Source organism: Aethalodelphis obliquidens, unplaced genomic scaffold (genome assembly GCF_003676395.1).
Source record: "Aethalodelphis obliquidens isolate GAN/ISIS:26980383/991018 unplaced genomic scaffold, ASM367639v1 scaffold21, whole genome shotgun sequence".
Lineage (NCBI taxonomy): Eukaryota > Metazoa > Chordata > Mammalia > Artiodactyla > Delphinidae > Aethalodelphis > Aethalodelphis obliquidens.
The window spans coordinates 14,817,545-14,836,665 of record NW_020837965.1 but is presented as its reverse complement, the minus strand read 5'-3'; the positions used below and the strand labels follow the sequence as shown (position 1 = coordinate 14,836,665).

At 46.0% G+C, this 19,121-nt stretch overlaps 1 protein-coding gene across 5 annotated transcripts in view; it reads right to left on the bottom strand.

The window, feature by feature from the left end:
• The window catches only part of TDP1 (tyrosyl-DNA phosphodiesterase 1), a 75,594-nt gene that overhangs the window by 14,483 nt on the left and 41,990 nt on the right, over positions 1 to 19,121 (bottom strand). For 4 of the 5 annotated variants that reach the window (XM_027120297.1, XM_027120296.1, XM_027120294.1 and 1 more), the window contains one exon: positions 2,213 to 2,315. The exons of the other annotated variant lie outside the window; for it this stretch is intronic. In XM_027120297.1, the coding sequence (XP_026976098.1) occupies positions 2,213 to 2,315 (103 nt within the window). The remainder of the gene's footprint in view (positions 1 to 2,212; positions 2,316 to 19,121) is intronic. 5 annotated transcript variants of the gene reach the window in all.

The window sequence follows — 19,121 nt, the reverse complement described above, 5'->3', positions numbered from 1 at the left end:
TTAGGAGGCAAGGTCAAATACCTGTGTACTGTCCACACGTCTCATCTCAGCGCTCTGCTCAAGTCACTTATGATTTGCTAAAGGACACGACGATCCGCCCAGATGGGAAAAAGTCTGATAGCAGGACAGCGGCAGTGTGTGGGTCCTCGTTAACGCTGTGGAGCAAGCCTGCTGTAAAGCACTGCTCCCCGTGGGATCTGCATGTTGAGACGCCATGGAACCGCCTGCTGGAGAAGCCACTGTCTCAGTGTGTCAACTACACGGGTCCCCCTGCTGGGGGCCTCGCTCTTGAATCTGCTGGCACAGGACGGGGTGGGGGTGGGGGGGTCCATTTTTTAATATTCTTGCCTGATGGTCTTTATAAATAACTAAATCTCTACTTTACCTAGAATGCACTCTAGTAGGACTCGCTCTTATTCCAAAAGTATAGGAATAATAGTCTAGTCTAGAGTCAGTTTGGGGATTCTAAATGATTATGCCCATTCTTTCTCTAATGTACAGACAGAAACAATATTAGAGGTAAAAATTAGTAGCTTAGAAGGGTTGAGTGGTCCTGGAAGTGCAGTATACTTTCCTAGCACCATTTTTATGATGAGGGATAAGGTCAGAACAGGTAGAAATGACTAGAATTTTGCAAATGCTGACATGAAAAGCCAAGCAAGAGCGACGCGGAATTTACTCCTTTACCTAGGTGATTATTGGGAGCTAATTCTAGCCTGAGTTCGAAGCTACAGCCACTGTAATCACACCACATGACTGTGTATTATTACCCTGGTGCTGAGAATCTCCTACCTCCCTGTGATACAGCTGAGAGATCACAGGAGGATCAGTTAGAGACGGAGGCTTGAGAGCTAGATCCACTCAGCGGTGGAACCTTAGGGAAGTCACCTCCTTGTCTATGGAAACCATCTACCGACGGGGCTGCGGAGGTGGTGATCTTTAGCTGAAAGCAGCATCAGGATCTGCCGTTTGACTCTATGGGAAAGAAACAAAAAGTGCTAGAATCTGCTCTCAGGAGAGGCCCGTGGGACAGTTCAGTAGTGAAACCCTCTGAGACAGAGAAAAGGATGGATAAAGAGTGGTGAGGGGGGGAGAAAGGGAGAGGGGAGCTCTTCCCCAGAGCATGCGTGAGAAAAGGAACAGTGGGGAGGCCTGTCAGGCTGGGCAGGAGGGCAATCTCAGCTCGCCTTGAGACGATACCCACACAGCACAGGGCCTGGATGTAAGTCTCGGGACAAGCACACAGCACCCCACTGGCTAAGTCTTCTGGTCCAGTCCAAGTGGTTTGCCATGGGGCTGCATCATGTGTGTGTTTAGCTCAACTAGAGCAAGTGGCAAAAAAAAGAAAAAAAGAAAAGCATTACACATCACATGGTGTGGGCAGTTCCAACTGCATCCACCAATGAGTGTGTGCCCAGAGTGGGGTTGGGGGCGAGAGCGGGTACTGGGGACACTGTGTGCCTCTTAAGGAGGGAACAGCTCTCTGGACCAAGAGGAATTCTAGTGTTGAGAGAAACATACGGCTTGTAAAACCCAGTCCCTACACAAAAACTAGCTACTCTGTTGGGTGTTCAGCTGCAGAAACTGAGCGCTGTTCCAAAGCCAGGATGCAAGCTGGCTGTTCCGGTGCCCTTCTGGGGGGGCTTCCCAGTGAGCCTGGTAACACGTCCTCTGCGACCCCCGGGACTCTGTCTCTAGCAGATGCTGTGAGCTTCCCTGCCTCCCTCCCGGCTTGTGCTCAGGCCATTCCTCCCACGAGGCTGCCCTTCCCGCTCCTCTCCGCCGACCGAGAATCCTCAGCATCCTTTGTTGCCCCCAGGCCGACCAGCTTCTGAAGGCGGTCTCCAGTCACCTAGTACAAGCCACGCACTTGGCTGACTCATCCCTTTGGTGACTTGTCACTTACTACCTTAAAGTAAATTTTCACATGCTGGTTCACAATCTTCATTTAAAGGTTGTTATTAACTTTACCCAAAGCGATGCCTTTGATCACTAATCTGGAACACACCTCGAGAGCAGCGATCCCCCCACACCCAGAGCAGTGATTGGTGAATAAATTCATCGGCTCGAGCCTGCGACTAGGAGCACAGGCTCCGGGTCAGTGCACAGGCTTGCAACCTCCTGACCTCGGGCAGGTCATCGAGACTCAAGAAGAGAACACAAACCCCATTCGCTTCACTCATGACCAATCATCTATCAAGTGTGCACTTACAAATGCTGATGGGAGGAAAAGGACGCCGAGCTCATAGGAGCGGATCATCAACTGGGCACCGTTCTTCTCTAATGCTCCCCAGGCGGCCTTGGACAGATTGGCGCTGCGGGGACAAGGACAGGGAGAGGATTGACTCAGTGAGGCGTTTTAGCGCGGGTCAAACTCCCACAGCTGCGAGAGTGACGGTCAACGCCGGAGAGCCGCAATCATGTCCATTCAGCTTCTAGCAGAGTCCTGCATTTTGGGAAATGGAATGTAAATCCTGCTGTGCTATAATTCTCAAGATTTATCCAACTGATTGGTGAGAAAGTAAATTGATACAGCCACTATGGAGAACAGTATGGAGGTTCCTTAAAAAACTAAAAATAGAACTTCCATACGACCCAGCAATCCCACTACTGGGCATATACCCTGAGAAAGCCATAATTCAAAGAGTCATGTACCACAATGTTCACTGCAGCTCTATTTACAATAGCCAGAACATGGAAGCAACCTAAGTGTCCATCAACAGGTAAATGGATAAAGAAGATGTGGCACATATGTACAATGGAATATTACTCAGCCGTAAAAAGGAACGAAACTGAGTTATTTGTAGTGAGGTGGATGGACCTAGAGACTGTCATACAGAGTGAAGTAAGTCAGAAAGAGAAAAACAAATACTGTATGCTAACACATATATATGGAAGCTAAAAAAAAAATGTATATATATGGTTCTGAAGAACTTAAGGGCAGGACAGGAATAAAGATGCAGACATAGGGAATGGACTTGAGGACACGGGGAGGGGGAAGGAAAAGCTGAGATGAAGTGAGATAGTGGCATGGACATATATACACTACCAAATGTAAAACAGATAGTTAGTGGGAAGCAGCTGTATAGCACAGGGAGATTAGCTTGGTACTTTGTGACCACCTAGAGGGGTGGGATAGGGAGGGTGGGAGGGAGACACAAGAGGGAGGGGATATGGGGATATATGTATACTTATAGTTGATTCACGTTGTTATACAGCAGCAACTAACACAACAATGTAAAGCAATTATACTCCCAAAAAGATGTTAAAAAAAAAGATTTATCCAACTGCTAATTAGAGATAGCTTCACCCTGACCTGTGTTTTCCCCTGAGGGCAGCTATTAAAATAATTATCATTCCTTAGAAAGACCCCCACCCCAAAACCCCTTTCCTTTTCACGACCCTGCTGTAGCCCTAGACAGGAGATCTCGTTTTGTTGTATATAAAAGTAGCACTTAAGAAAAAAAACTATGTGAAGGAAATGCAAATCAAAACCACAATGAGCTATCACCTCACACCTGTCAATGGCTATCATTAAAAAGACCACAAGCAAATGTTGGCGAGGATGTGGAGAAAAGGGAAGCCTGGTGCAGAGTTAGTGGGAATGTAAACTGATGCAGCCACTATGGAAACAATATGGAGGTTCCTCAAATAACTAGAAATAGAACTACCATGTGATCCAGCAATCCCACTCTGGGGTATATTGCGGCGAGCCGCCTCCGACCAGCAGAATGACGAGTCGCCACACGCAAGATTCTTCTCGTATCACACTTTATTGGAGCACAGCTTGGTTAAAGAAAAGATGGAAGGAAGACACCGCAATCCTATAGCAGTCTGCTTATATAGGGATTAAGAACATGTGTCGCTCTGTGATTGGCTTTCGCCGATGGTGCGACTTGTGAGACAGCATCGGATAGGTCGCTACTTTAAAACCTCATTAGTATACTTAGCGCAAGCGCAGTGGCCACAGGAAGGATGATTCAGCTTACTTCAGCTTCCTGCTGCGTGGCAGTTAGCTGACCGCGCCCTACATCTCCCCCTTTTTTATTTACTAGAATCACCAAGCAGAATGTAGCCCGTACAAGTGTTCACCTCATGATGTGCTCACTGTTCGAGGGCAGCCTTCCGTTGGCATGTCTGAGACACCTTCCTGCGTGCAATGCCAACAAGGGCTGCAGGGTGCAAAGGCTGACTCAGAATAAGTTTTGATTCCCTATAGAGGTGCAATGGCAACAGGGCCTCTCCGTGCAAGGGCAATCCATTCGAATTGTTTAGGACGGAGATCCAGGCTGCGGGAGAATCACCTTCACTAACAGCCAAAAGTGCTTGAGTGAGTAGGACCTTATCTCGATGTGCCCTGACGCGCATGCGACAGACCAACCAGAGACATATTATAATCCCAAATATACAGCAGAGCCCAAAGATCCCCACCCCTACCCACTCTTCAAAGAAGGAAAAGGCAGAAGAGAGCCAAGAGGTAAAATCTCCAAAGGTAACGGGTTCCAGCTTGGTAGCATTCAGTTGCATAATCTGAATCTTTTGCTTAAATATCATCCGTTCAGCTTCTTGAGACCAGTTTCCCTTTAGGAATTCTCCAATCTCTGCACTCCTATTCAGGGCATCTGTAAAGTGGCCAAAGCAGAAATATCCATGCCTACTCCTGCCTCATTAACTAATAACCAAGAATAAAATGGCCATCCTTCAAAATACCACTTTGTACTATCATTTCCTTTTGTCTCATTAGTATCATTTCCTTTTTCCTTTCTTCCCATATAGGACTTTAAATCAGGGGAAAATTGAAAGCCTGAACTAAGTTCATACTTAGCATAAGTTCCCCCCTGACAAGGGGTAAAGACTGGGGGTGTTGATGTGACTGGCTCACAATAGGGGGCGACAACAGTCCTGTTGGCACTTGTTTTTATCAGAAGCATTATTTCTTAAAGGAACTATCCCTGTATGTTCCAAAACTAAAGTGGTAATATTCATCTCATTTTCACTGGAATTCCCTATACCTGAACCTGAAGTGTGGCCTTGAGTTATCTTGCTCAAAGCTTCATTCAACATATTCAATGGAACCAAATTATTTCTAAGTGGATTGTTCCAAGTGGTCAAGGTTATCCTGGCCAAAAGGATACAATCCTTTGTGGAATTCCAACTAATACAAAGACTTCGATTCAAAATAAAATCACTGGCATTATACGGTGCCCAGTCATAATTCAATGGCTGGGTACAGGCCGTATTCATTTCACAACGAGTGGAATAAAATATTGGAAGAACTCTGCTCTGAGAGTGAACCGGCATGGGAACTGGCCAGGTCCGGCTAATTCCCCAGAACGTCATATTCTCTGCCCTAAGCAAGGGAAGAATCATCAGGAACATCCAGCTCAGCATCTTCTCTGAAGTTTTCTTCAACAATTCTCATCAGTCTTGATGGCACCCAGATCGGATCTTGATCCGACGGTTCACTCCGTGTGTCGAGTTCTGAATCGGTCCTCCATGCAGGGCGCGAAGTTCCCGGGTTTCGGCACCAAATGCGGCGAGCCGCCTCCGACCAGCAGAATGACGAGTCGCCACACGCAAGATTCTTCTCGTATCACACTTTATTGGAGCACAGCTTGGTTAAAGAAAAGATGGAAGGAAGACACCGCAATCCTATAGCAGTCTGCTTATATAGGGATTAAGAACATGTGTCGCTCTGTGATTGGCTTTCGCCGATGGTGCGACTTGTGAGCCAGCATCGGATAGGTCGCTACTTTAAAACCTCATTAGTATACTTAGCGCAAGTGCAGTGGCCACAGGAAGGATGATTCAGCTTACTTCAGCTTCCTGCTGCGTGGCAGTTAGCTGACCGCGCCCTACAGTATATATTCTAAGAAAACAAAAACACTAATTTGAAAAGATACATGCACCCCCATGTTCACAGTAGCATAATTTACAATAGTCAAGATATGGAAGCAACCTAAGTGCCCATCACAGATGAATGGATAAAGAAGATGTGGTATAGATTAGCGGTCCCCAACCTTTTTGGCACCAGGGACCAGTTTCGTGGAAGACAATTTTTCCATGGACCAGGGGTGGGGTGTGGGGGGGGTTGATTTCAGGATGATTCAAGCGCGTTACATTTATTGTGTGCTTTATTTCTATTATTATTACATTGTAATATATAATGAAATAATTACACAACTCACTATAATGCTGACAGGAGGCAGAGCTCAGGCGGTAACGCGAGCAGTGCGGAGCGGCAACTGTAAATACCGATGAAGGTTCGCTCGCTTGCCCGCCACTCACCTCCTGCTGTGCGGCTGGGTTCCTAACAGGCCACAGACTGGTACCAGTCCATGGCCCGGGGGTTGGGGACCCCTCATATATAACACACACACACACACACACACACACACACACACACACACACACACACACACACACACGAATATTACTCAGTCATGAAAAATGAAAAGTTGCCATCTGTAACAACATGGATGGACAAGGAGGGTATTATGCTTATGAAGTCAGACAGAAAAATACTGTGTTACCACTTATACATGGAATCTAAAAGATAACTATAAATATAACAAAACAGAAAGAGACTCACAGATACAGAGAACAAACTAGTGGTTATAGTGCGGAGAGGGAAGTGGGGGGCAAGACAGAAGTGGGGGATTAAGAGGTACCACCTACTGTGTACAAAATACACAGGTCACAAGGATATATTGTATAACACAGGGAATAGAGTCAATATTTTATAAAAACTATAAATGGAGTATAATCTATAAAAATACTGAATCACTATATTGTATACCTGAAATTAATATTATAAATAAACTATACTTTAATTAAAAAAAAACTCTGTCAATATAATCTTACAGAGTAGTATCTTAAGCTTCACATTCCCTTTTCTGCCTTTGGTTTTGGCCAGGGAGTGCTAATTTCTACTTTCAATCAAAAGAAAACAGCTCCAAGGGCACTAGATTGGTATTTGTATCCAGAAAGAAATAGTGCCTTTAGATTCATGTTTTATGTGGACAAAGAGTTGTAGATACGGCTGAAAATCACACGATGCAGTGGGAGGAGGAGGCTTGGACCTGACTGGAGGCACCAGGATGCGAGCAGGATGCCCAGGAGCAGAGATGAAACAGCTCCGAGGCATCTTTAGAAACTCTCTCCTGCAGCAAATCAGGCCGAGAGCTCTCATCCATCCGTTAATCAGCGTAAACTCACTGGGACCATTTTTTTCAATTAGGCTCACCCAAATTCTATCTCATTTTTAGAATGGAGAGTAAAACCTCAGCTATTCAGACCCTTAAAGGCTGACTTTGTGGATAACAGAAAGATTCATTAAAGATTCATTCACTGGGGCATCAACCACTCTCCTGAGCCAAGGGCTGGGACTGCTGTCGTGGGGACTGAAGTCAAGGAGAAACAGGCATCAGTGAGGTGAAAAGAACAGTCTCTGTTCAGCATTCTATGGGAACAGACAAGGAGGAGTATGGAAATCAGAGCTAAGGAAGCTCTTAGAGCAATTAAGCTACAACTTCAAAAAAAAAAAATAAGGGTATTCACAGACCTCCCTACCTTCTTAAACGGACCACACTGAGGACAGGGGACCTTTCTTTGATGCCCAAGAGCCACAATCATGAACATCACTATCAGTGATGTGTCACAAAGACATACAATGCAGAGGAAGTGGGAAGTTGACAATAAAGTGATATTACGACTCTAGAAAAACAGCCTGCTTTTATTTCTCTCGCCTGTTAGTAACATAAAGTGACTGCCTGGGTCGAGACACAGGTTTAAGGGCAAAACCAATCAGTGAGCGTGAGGTGGAAGCCGTCTTCCTATGAATAATTTTTCCAGCTTTCTAGATTATCGCCTTCCCGGTAACTCCCTCAACTTGTCGGCAGAACGTTATAGGTGAGAGGCACTTTCCGGAAGGCTTATTCTCACTCTTCCCTCACTAGTCACGTTTTCCTCAACATCCCAAGATCTGAGGGCTTATTCCAAGGTAAAGATCAATGAAGATCATGAGAACATCTCCTCAGACGGTTTCCTGCAACTCTCCTTTGTATTTGGCTTCTAAGAGAATTCTAAGCATCTGGAACCTTAAACTCTATCCTGAATAATGAGACTAAAAGTCTCTTGTAGGCTGTCTAGGTGATAAATTTTTATTCCTTGAAATAGCATCTTTGATACTTCTTTACACTCTGAATACACTTTGGATCACTGGTGCGCAGGGCGGCCAGCACATAGGGTATATATTTGCAGACTCTGACCCGCCTGCTGTGTGTGTGGATGGGCATCCGCCAGTGTCTGGCAGAGGCACGGTGGCACCACAGGGCTGTTTATGACAAGCTTGTTTACTCCTGAAACGCCAAAGGAGTTCCAGCTTCTCGTCTTCTCCATTCAGGAGCCACATCTACTGCCTGTCCTGGCTTCTTGCTGTGGCCACTACCACCCCTCAAGCTCAGTTCTCCATGACTTCTATCCCCTGCTGGCCTGAGCTGCTTCTCCCCCCAGTGCTGTGCTTTCATTCTGGGTACTGGATGTGCTTCATCACCTAAGAGCGTTGGGGTCTGAACTGACTTTGCATTCTCTGGGGTATCGAACATTTGTAAGTTGGAGAACTTCGGAGGGTGATTCTGGATGTCCCGCGTTGTACTGTCCATCAGAAACTCTGCCCAAGCCTTTAAGAAAGTAATGGTGAATAAAACAGTGGCTTCTGGGGGATGGAGGTGTGTGTTAGTCACGGTTCAACCAGAGAAGCAGAACCACTTTGTGTGTGTGTGTGAAATATACAATGTATGTAATTTACAAGAATTTGACATCAGAAAGTAGCTGTGAGAGCCAGTAAAGCAGTCTGTGCTTTCCTGGCTCTCACAGCCAGGAAAGTAGCTGTGAGAGCCAGTAAAGCCAGTTGCTGTCTTTGCCCTAGAGCCGCAGCTTGAGGTCTGCAGGGTGGACAGAAGCCAGAGGATGCATACACAGTGGAGGACAAGCCAGAACCACAGGCAACGAGATGAAGCCACATATACAGGCTCAAACCATGTCTTTTCCTGCTGCCTCTGGCATCGAGGGTAGGGTGTCCTGCAGAAGCCGGGCCCTCACCAGAGCTAAACGCACATACCTGGCGAGGTCCAGGGTTAGAGAAGTTGAAGCAGGACCAGGAGAAAACGCAGCAATGCAGGGCCAGCTGCCACCTCATGCCAAGAAGGTGAGCCAGCCCAAGGTGACAATGTGTGGGTTATGGACAGTGCACTTCGCATCTGCCCTCTAATCCCCACAGGAATCTCCTTTGGGGCCCATCCTAACCAGAAACGTACAAGAAAACTAACCGGAAATGTACAAGACAAGGGACTCTGCAAAACCTGGTTCAGCCCTGGTCCAGCCCAGAAAAGGGACTCTGCAAAATGTGTAAAACTGACACATGCTAAGCTGACCAACGGTCAGTTATTCAACTGGGCAGTTTATGGGCCCCTTAATGACCAGGAGCTCGGCTGTGGTCAGTTCTTTGCCATGGCCTGCAGAGCATGGCTGTAACTAGAGATCTGACCTCAGCCCACACTATGGGAATTTTGTCCCACAGTTTAAAGTTTTAAGAGTAAATTCAAACTAATAATGTGTAACAGAGAATTCCTGAAAGAAAGCTCAGTAAAGCACAGGAATGCCACATAAGGGACACGGTGAAGAAAGGAAGGCCAATGCTGAGAACAGCTCCCTGGACCCCAAATCAGGAAAGAGGGTATCGCCCACAAAGACACCCAAAGGCACTCCTCTTCCTCCCAGGCCTTAGCTTCTCGTCTCTAGAATGAGGGATTTCAGCCGATGAGGCCAAAATTCCCTTTCTAGACAACAGTCTACAATGACTAGAGATGTCCACACTCGCCTCTAACTAACTCAGTCCCTCCACCTACGTACTCCAACCATGAAGATAAAATCCATGATAACGTGTCGGGAAAACAGCCACGCAAGAAAGGAGAAGGGAGCAAGGAAGGTGATCTCTGGGCCGACCCTGCAACGGCATCTGAAAGCTTAACATGTCATAGCAGCAGCAGCAGGAGCCATTACCTCCAACCCCAGCCTGAGCACTGGAGCGGCTGACGGAGTTTACTTCTAAGATTCTGTTGCAAGGTGTCTGAATCCCTGAGGATGACTGCTGCTTTGGGAAATGTGTCCTTTGATACAGCACTTCTTTCACGGTTGGTACCTGACGTTGGCAGTGGCTGCCCAGAGCGTAGAGATGCCTAACAGACGGAGCTTTTAGCCACGCATCCTGGAGGATGGGAGTGGAGGAGCAGATGCTCTCACAGACAGATGCAATAAACAGAACGTTGACAGTGGACATGAGAGAGGATGGAGATGGAGCAGCTGGGGTGACGAGGAGGGAAAACGATCAACTCGAGCTCGTGCTGCTGTCACCCTGTCCTCAAACCCCACAGCTGCGTGCCTGTCACTCACACACACACACACACACACACACAGACACACACACTGACACTGTGAGTCACCTTCCCCTTTGCATTTGCTGTAGGTTTTCCTGTATTGTGCTTGGGCTCTGTTTCTTTTTATGTACTGAAAAAATATTTTTGAGGAAGACAGAAGATATTCTCACTGCAAAGGATGTGAGTTGTATCTAGGTACATGCAAGGAAAGAATCTTTAATTTTGATGGATTCTGTCAAATTTCTCTCTAAAACTATGTCTTAATTCTGCCAATTATCCACTTTTAAATTGTCACTTGTCTTTTTTATTGATATATACAGTGTGCATTAGTTTCCCACTGCTCTTACAAATTGCCACAAATTTACTGGCTTGGAACAACACAGATCTTTGGTCTTACACTTCTGGAGGTCAGAGTCTGGAATGGGTCTTGCTGGGCTAAAACAAGGTGTTGGCAGCTTCCCTTTCTTCCCCTCCAAACCTGTTGTCTGCCTTCCACTCAAATAATATTCTTCACTGCCAAACCCCATGGGCTTCTAGACCAGTGGTTCTCAACTGGGGGTGATTTTGCCCCTCGGGGACATTTAGCAATGTCTGGGGACATTTTCTAGAGGCCAGGGACGCTGCGAGATACCCAACAATGCACAGGACGGCCCCGTAACAAAGAACGACCCGGCCCCAGATGTTCAGGAGTGCCGCGGCTGAGCTACCGCTGTAGACCTCTCTGCTGTGCTGATGTGGTTGTCTCCTCCTCCCCTGCCTCTGGTTTCCTTGGCTTTCCCTCCACTTGACTATTCTGGTTCTCTCCCAGCTCTCTGACTCAGCTTCTCTCAGATGTGCTGCTCTTTCCACCCCGAACCGTACCCTCTAAATTTCTGCTCTGCCCTTGGTTCCTCTCTCTTCCCTCCCACAGGGACTTTCCCACTCACCAGCTGCAACCGTTACTTTAACAAGAGGACGCTCAGACTTGTCCAACTTTGATCATCAAATTTCCAAATGGGCATCTGCAACCACAAGCTGGATTTCTCCACTGGAATATCACATGGTTACCCCAAATCCAACACTCCAAAAACCGAAAACTATCAGCATACCTTCCCCTCTGAAAACCAGCTTTCTTTTGAATTTGATTCTGTCCACAATCTCAGTCAGGCTCAGAAATCTCAGGGACTTTGGTCTTGCCGGCTCCACTGGCAGCTGTGTAGTCAGATATCAAGCTTTTTTAACCCCTTGTAACATTCCTTTTCTCTTTCCAAGAAGATCTCCCTAGTTCAGTCCTTCCCACCCCAGACTTTAGATCCAAACAGATTTCCCTGTCTCTGGTTTCTCATTCTATGTCTTCCTCCAGTGGCTCTCCAAGTATCAATGCATCCTTTCTCCTGAAGCATATAAAAAGCAAATGTATAGCCTGGCATTTAGGAAACTCCACAGTCTGACCAAGTTTATGCCCTTCAATCTTCTTTCTTTCTTTTTTTAAAAATAAATTTATTTATTTATTTTTGGCTGCATTGGGTCTTCGTTGCTGTGCACGGGCTTTCTCTAGTCGTGGCAAGCGGGGGCTACTCTTCGTCACGGTGCGCGGGCTTCTCATTGAGATGGCTTCTCTTGTTGCGGAGCACCAGCTCTAGGTGCGCGGGCTCAGTAGTCATCGTGCACAGGCTCAGTTGCTCTGCGGCATGTGGGATCTTCCCAGACTAGGGCTCGAACCCGTGTCCCCTGCACTGGCAGGCGGATTCTCAACCACTGAGCCTCCAGGGAAGCCCCCCTTCAGCCTTATTCTGCAGCATGTCTTTTCTTGACTCCCCTACCCTTAACTAAATTGATTTACTGACTGCCTCCACATCTTCACAAACACCATTTCCTTGTCCATGATGCCTTCCACCTACCCACTCCTGGGGATAATTGAGCCCTTTCTCCTCCAGCTCTTTCAAGAAGCTGTTGATGGCTATTCCAGCCCACAGATGTCTCCCAGGACTGAATCCTGCAGATGTTAGGTGGGCAGGAAATATCTAATTAATTTGAGAAAAGAGACTAATACACAAAGGCTTAGAAGATACAATTTATCAAGACTATTTTGTTCATTGTGGTTAGAGAATTAAAAACTTTTAAACTACAAAATCTAGGGAAAAAGTCTAACTGTTGACAAGTAAGCAGGAGAGGCACAGTAGGCCAGTGGGTGAGAGCAGAATCTGAGCTCACATACTTTTCAATCACAATTACAGCCAACACTGCTCATCTTCAAGTTCTGTACCTGTAAGGTCTGGTAATGCAGCTGCCTCATAAAAGTGATGTGCAGATTATATCAGAGAAGGTATGTAAAGCCCCAGGCACATACATGTTGCTTAACAGATACTACCTATTACCATCATTGAATACTTGGCTAAATTTATGGGAGGCTGACTCTGGTCCTTCTCTCTGGTGTGACTCACCAAGCAATGGAATTCTCCAGAAGGCAGGTCCATTTGGGCCTCCTAATCCTAGGTTATAGTGGTAGATGGGTACAAAAACCATTCATCAGATTGCTTCACTGATTCAATAACCCTATCACAGGGCTTTCCTGGTGGTGCAGTGGTTGAGAGTCTGCCTGCCGATGTAGGGGACATGGGTTCGTGCCCCGGTCCGGGAGGATCCCACATACTGCGGAGCGGCTGGGCCCGTGAGCCATGGCCACTGAGCCTGCGCGTCCGGAGCCTGCGCTCTGCAACGGGAGAGGCCACAACAGTGTGAGGCCCACGTATCGCAAAAAAAAAAAAAAAAAAAATCCTATCACAAGTTCCCAAGGCAGAGATACAGTGAGCTTCTATTTTATTTTGTAAAGGATGTCCAAAGGATTTTGGTCACCTTGATACAGACATATGCCCCCCAATTTTCAATACAGATACGAGTGATAATGTGCCAGGAACTTAAAAGCCTGGTTAAAATTAAACCAATCATGAAGATGTCCAACAATCTTGTCAGATTAAGTGCCAAAAAGGACACATCACATCAGCTGTGTTTTGGGGGCTGGTATCTGATTTATAGATACAATGTATCAACAAAGAAATGCCAGCAGAAAAAGAAAAACAAAAATGATTATGACCCATGTTTTTCCAAAGATAAGCAAGAGCAGAGTCTAGAAGAGATAAGATACATGGGTGTGCGCTTTTGCAAGTTACGATTCTGACAGATCACCAAACAGACTGAGAAATCCACTTGCAACCTCACTTTGTTTCTCAGTCACAGGCATGTTACGACCCCCTTTTGAATCTGGATTTGGAAGCCTAGCTTTCAATCCACAGCACAGTCCAGCCTAGCGGTCAACTTAGTCTGTAAAAGAATCCATCTCTCTTTGATCCCACAAATCGAATCACACGGGCTTAAAAAGCCATCATGTCAGCATACAGAATCCAAAATGACAAAAAACACTGTCAAGCGGAATCAAAAGTTGCTTTTCAAATTTCGGGTCAAAACTGGTATTTAGAACACCATATCAAACAATGTCAGTGTATATTTAATAGTAACCAATGTGATAACCCAAAACTGATTGCTATTTCATTTTCTACTGAAATGTTCCATTATTTTGGTCCATCTCCTATAGTGGAAAGGCAAAATAAGAACTTGGAAAGAGCAACAGGTTCATAAAATTTGAGTTTTGGTTTTGGTCAGCTGTTACCTTGGGGTTACATCCTTTGGGCACCAATTTCTTTGTCTATAATATGGGTTTAACACCATCTGTTCACTTCACTGGGTTAAAATGAGGAATGAATAAAATAATCTAGGTGAAAGTGCTTAGGAAATTGTAAAGCATGGCACAAAGGAAACATTTGTAAAGTATTAATACTTTGAACAGATCCATGAAATTTTGTTAGAATAGGCTCTGGGAGGCTATCTACTGTAATATATTTTTAACTTTTTTTTTTTTTAACCTGGAGAGTCCTTTGTTCAAAGGAAACATTTAAAGCAGGACGGTGAGCTCTGAAAGTGGTTTCCAGGACCCTTAGGGGTCCAGGGACCACAGCCCCAAACCACTGATCTAGTCCAGCCCCTGGTTTCCCACGTGGGGAAACACCTTAGAAAACGGAAGGAGCTGTGGAGAGCAAGGGTGTGGCTGCAGGCAGTGGACTGTTTATAATCCAGGTAGCACTGAAAGGTCTGATGAATAGCCAGTATTTGGTCAATTCCCTTAGAGACCTCGAAAGGTTTCTGAAGAAGATCCCTCCCTGAGCCCCCAAACAAAGTCTGTGACATTGCTCAAGCACCTCGCCTTTGCTTCCCTGGGTCCCGCAGGGGGTTAGCCTCTGGGAACCTCACAGCCAATAGCACCAAGTACTGATGCTGCAGAGCCAACAAGTGGTTTCCACAAAAACCTTCCGAGACGGCATGAGGGGCAGCCTCCTTGGGGTGAGCGACCAGCTCCACGAACTCTGCCTGCATCTGTAACTTTCCCAGAGAGTTCCGTTCACAACCTTGCAGGTAACCCAATTCTTCCAGCTTCCTCCCGCCCTGCTCTCATCAGCCTGTTCCTCTGGATTCTTCTGTAAGGTTTCTATTGCGAACGCCCCTCTGCTCTTCCCTTCTGTGGCCACCTTTATAGTCTGTGTCTGGAACTCTGCACCAGTCTCTCAGTAGTTTCCTCTGCCCCCATGCTTTATTTCCTCTATTCTATCCCATAAACCAATTCCAGAAAGAGTCATGACTTAGAAGAAAGAGCCGTTCAAGTGCTGGTTCGACCATGTCCTCGATGAGCAGCCTTAGCTCTGCACCTGTTTCTACATTCATAACATACCTGCTCCACTTAGATCTCAGAGGGCACGGGGATGGCCTTATCATGGGAACAGTACATCAGTTATAAAGCCTTGAACAAGGACAGACACTATCAGTAACATTAGCAAAACACTGTTGGCGATCTCACTCCCTTGTTCAAAGGCATTCAATGCTCCCCATCTGTGAAGCCTCAAGTTCTCTGCCCGTCAGGCCAGCGCCACAAGCCCTGACCCATCCACTGGTCAGGCTGCCCTCCCACCCCAGAGCTCTCCGTGCCAGCCCAGACCACCGCCCCCTCTGGCAGCGCCCCCTGCCTCAGGACTTCAAGTACATGATTTCTTCTACCTAATGTTCCACCTCGGCCTATCAAACACAAAACATGCCACGTCCCAAAGCTTCATCTAGTTATTTTATGCAGAAGTGATCTCTCTCTTCTCTGAACCACCACCCCTGCATTACTGCCACCCTGGATGCCCTGAACTGCCACAGGGTAAACTGTGAGTTCCCCTGAACACACACACGTGCGCACACCTACCTACATCCCGATCAACCTCTCGGTAGATGGGCAGATCTAGTGATCAATATCCCAAGCTCGGGGACGTCTGCAGGCCCATAGGCCCACCATGGTATCAAGAATAGGTACTGAATGTGCATCTGCAAAGGAAGAGCAGATGAGCAAAAGACTGAATGATAAGGGACTTCAAAGCAATGTGGGACGACAGGTACATCCAGAAGATCCAGGCTCTAGGCGGCATGAACCACTATGCGGGTGGCTGAGTTTGGTATGAACAGTGTAGATGGGCAGAAGCCAGAGGACTCAGGCGCTTGAGAAATCTGTCAGATGCCCGGATGTTGACTAGCAAGTGGGAACTGATGACCAGGATGAAGAAGTGTTTTAGGAGAACCTGGAAGGTTTAAGCACTGGACCCTACCAAAGCCTGGCACAGACCGGATGCTCAAAAGACTAACAGAGGCAGGACACACAAAGGCTAGGAAAAAGCAGCATCAGGCCTCTCACGGCCAGCCACACTGTCATCTGAGCTTGCGCAGCTGGGGCCACAAATGACAGCTATGGCAGAAACCACAGCCTTCACTGAGTTGGCAGTGGAGGGTGGGGAAGCTATGGCAAAGCGATGGGTAGGAAGTCAGAACATTTTCATCGAAGGGCCAGGAGAGAAGAGGCGGGGAAAGGCCTGGCTCCGCAGTGCTGGAGGCTGTTAGCGGGGAGGAAGCACGATCTGACAAGTTGCTCTTAGGAAAGGGGGCTGCGGTGAGTTTTTGAGCTGCGTGTTCTCGCCAGAGACTTAGCCAGCAGTGCTGATCCTGAAGCAGAAGGCAACAGGGCTACACCAGCTAGAACACAAGCTGCTTGTGGGCAGGGACCATGCCTGTCTTGTTCATCATCCATCACCAAAGCATAGAGCAGTGTCTGGCACACAGGCAAGAAATATTCATGCTAGACTCTCTGGGTGTGAATCCTAGCTCTACCACCTTGCCTACTGGGCCACGTTTTTCAAGGTCTCTATGCTTTAGTTTTTGTATCTCTAAAATGAGGATTATAGTACCTAGATCTCAACTGGGAGGATGAGATGAGTCAGCATTAAATGAGTCAGCATATAGTAAGCACCACACAAGTATCTGTTATCATTTGTGAGGCGTCTTCTCTGGAGGCCAGTTCCTGGTGCAGAGCTCCCAGACCGTACCTCGTCATCTCTAGCCACAGGCACAACTTGTCACTAGCAATGCCAGCGTACGAAGGGTCTAGAGGCCCTAGGTTGGGGGTTTCAAGCTTTCTCCCATCAGGGATAGTGCTTCAGGAGACTTGCTCCCACGAGCATGAAAAGCGGCATGTACTGACCTTGGTCTACTTGTACCAGAATGCAAGAAAGTGAGGGACCTTGAATCATCTCTAACATATAAAGGAAGTCATTTGCAGACTTTCATATATAATAATAATAATAATAATAATAATCATTATTTGTAACCAAGTACTTGAGACATACCAACTTGGAGCTGTAGCCCCAGGCAACCAAGTCTACTCCAATGACATCCAAGAATATTTTTCTGTGTGATCCAATCTGATTTTTACCAAAAAGCTCAGACAAAGGAGGAAAAAGACTATTTGTTTCAGAATCAAAGGAACAGACATAAGAGAAACATTGCACAGCTATGTGGAAAAGCAGAGGGGGGGAGAGTCTCCTTTATGTTTCCTCAAAAAGCCACAGTCGTTTTCTAGTCAAGCACTTGTCTTGTTTTCCCCTAAAGTGGCAGCACTAACATTTCTACTCATCCCGACCATCCTGCAATGCCTGTCGGTTGCTAGGCAACTGTAACAGGGATCGCTGCTCTCTGCCCACCCACAATGCACAGCTTTCATAATTGTTCTCACTGGGTTTGCCAATTACTCCTAGCCACTATCTTCTCAGCCAAGGTTGCTTCTTCAAGCTCATCTTCTTGCCTGCTTGGTCCTGTGGTAAAATTTAAACACTGTATTTGTCATTATGTTCCAGTAGTTCCATAACAGGCTGCCCATCAAACACAGGATGATTTCACAGTAGCATGGAGAACTATAAATAGCTTTCCATAACAGCAACCAGACAAAAGCCAGCCAATAAAACATTCTAATAAGTTCAAGCTAAAGTGCTAGTTTTAAGTTTCTTTGAACATATTCTCTGGCTGAATATACTTGCCTTGATTATATAGAATAATTATGACCAGTTTTTAACTTAACCACATTGAGTTGAGAAAAGGCTATACCTATGGAAAATCTTTAGGTCACATACTACACATCCATATGTCATATAAACAAAACAGATAAAGTTTTGATAAGCTTTCTTGACTCCCTAGAGGCCTAATGAACATGACCTTAATAATAACACGTGGTTGTCAGTAGCCAGTAAAAACCAAGTCGTTGACTAACATCATCATACTTCATACCGTTTAATGGGTAACCTTCACACTTACCTCCTATCTTCCTCCTCTGAGCATTCCATAAGTGAGAAAAGGCTCAGATAAGAAATGACTTTCCCGGGGGTGGTGGTGGTGCTGTGATGAACTGGGAGACTGGGATTGACATGTATACACTAATATGTATAAAATGGATAACTAATAAGAACGTGCTGTATAAAAAAATTAATAAGATTCAAAAAAAAAAAAAAAGAAATGACTTTCCCAAAATTTGAGAGGCAAGGCTAGTAAGTGGCAATCCCGAATTAGGACATGGATCTTTGGACTCTACCTCAGGGCCATCTCCTCCACAGTACGATGGCTGATTGGATAAAATCATCATCTGAGGTACCTGAGTTTGAAAGGGCTGATGAGGTTAAAGTTAAGAAACTAGCAGTAGTGGTTTGGGGTTGAGCAGAATGGCTGGGGAACAGGAGTGGGATGACAAACCTGCTCTGCACACCCTTGTTCTATGATGTGTGGATATAATTTATTTGAACAGAAGTTCTGAAAAGGGCGCTGATTCAAATACGTACTGGTCCCTAACCATACGCTGGGCACAGTGTTAGATGCTGAGGATAAAGGTGAGTAAGACCTGGCACCCACTCTCAAGCAGCTCATAATTAATTGAGGCCAATGGATGCCCAAAGACCAACAAGGGAGATGTAAAAGGACCAGGCAAGAGGTGCTTGAAAACACAAAGGAAAAACAATGAATCATGTCTGCTGAGCTAGAAGAAGTTGCAAAGGGGAAGATTTGAGACCAACCTTAAGAATAAGCTTAAGTTAAAAAAAAAAAAAAAGGATAAGCTTAAGTGTTCTGGAAAGTACAGAAAGGAAAACATACTTAAACCTGAGAAGCGGTCAGAAAATGAACAGTACTGTAGTTAGATTAAGAGGGATACCACACATTCATTCAAAATTTACTGAGCCACTGCAGACCAGGTACTGTACTAGGTGCTATACTTAGTGGCCTGAAAGAAAACAGACATTGCACAAAATT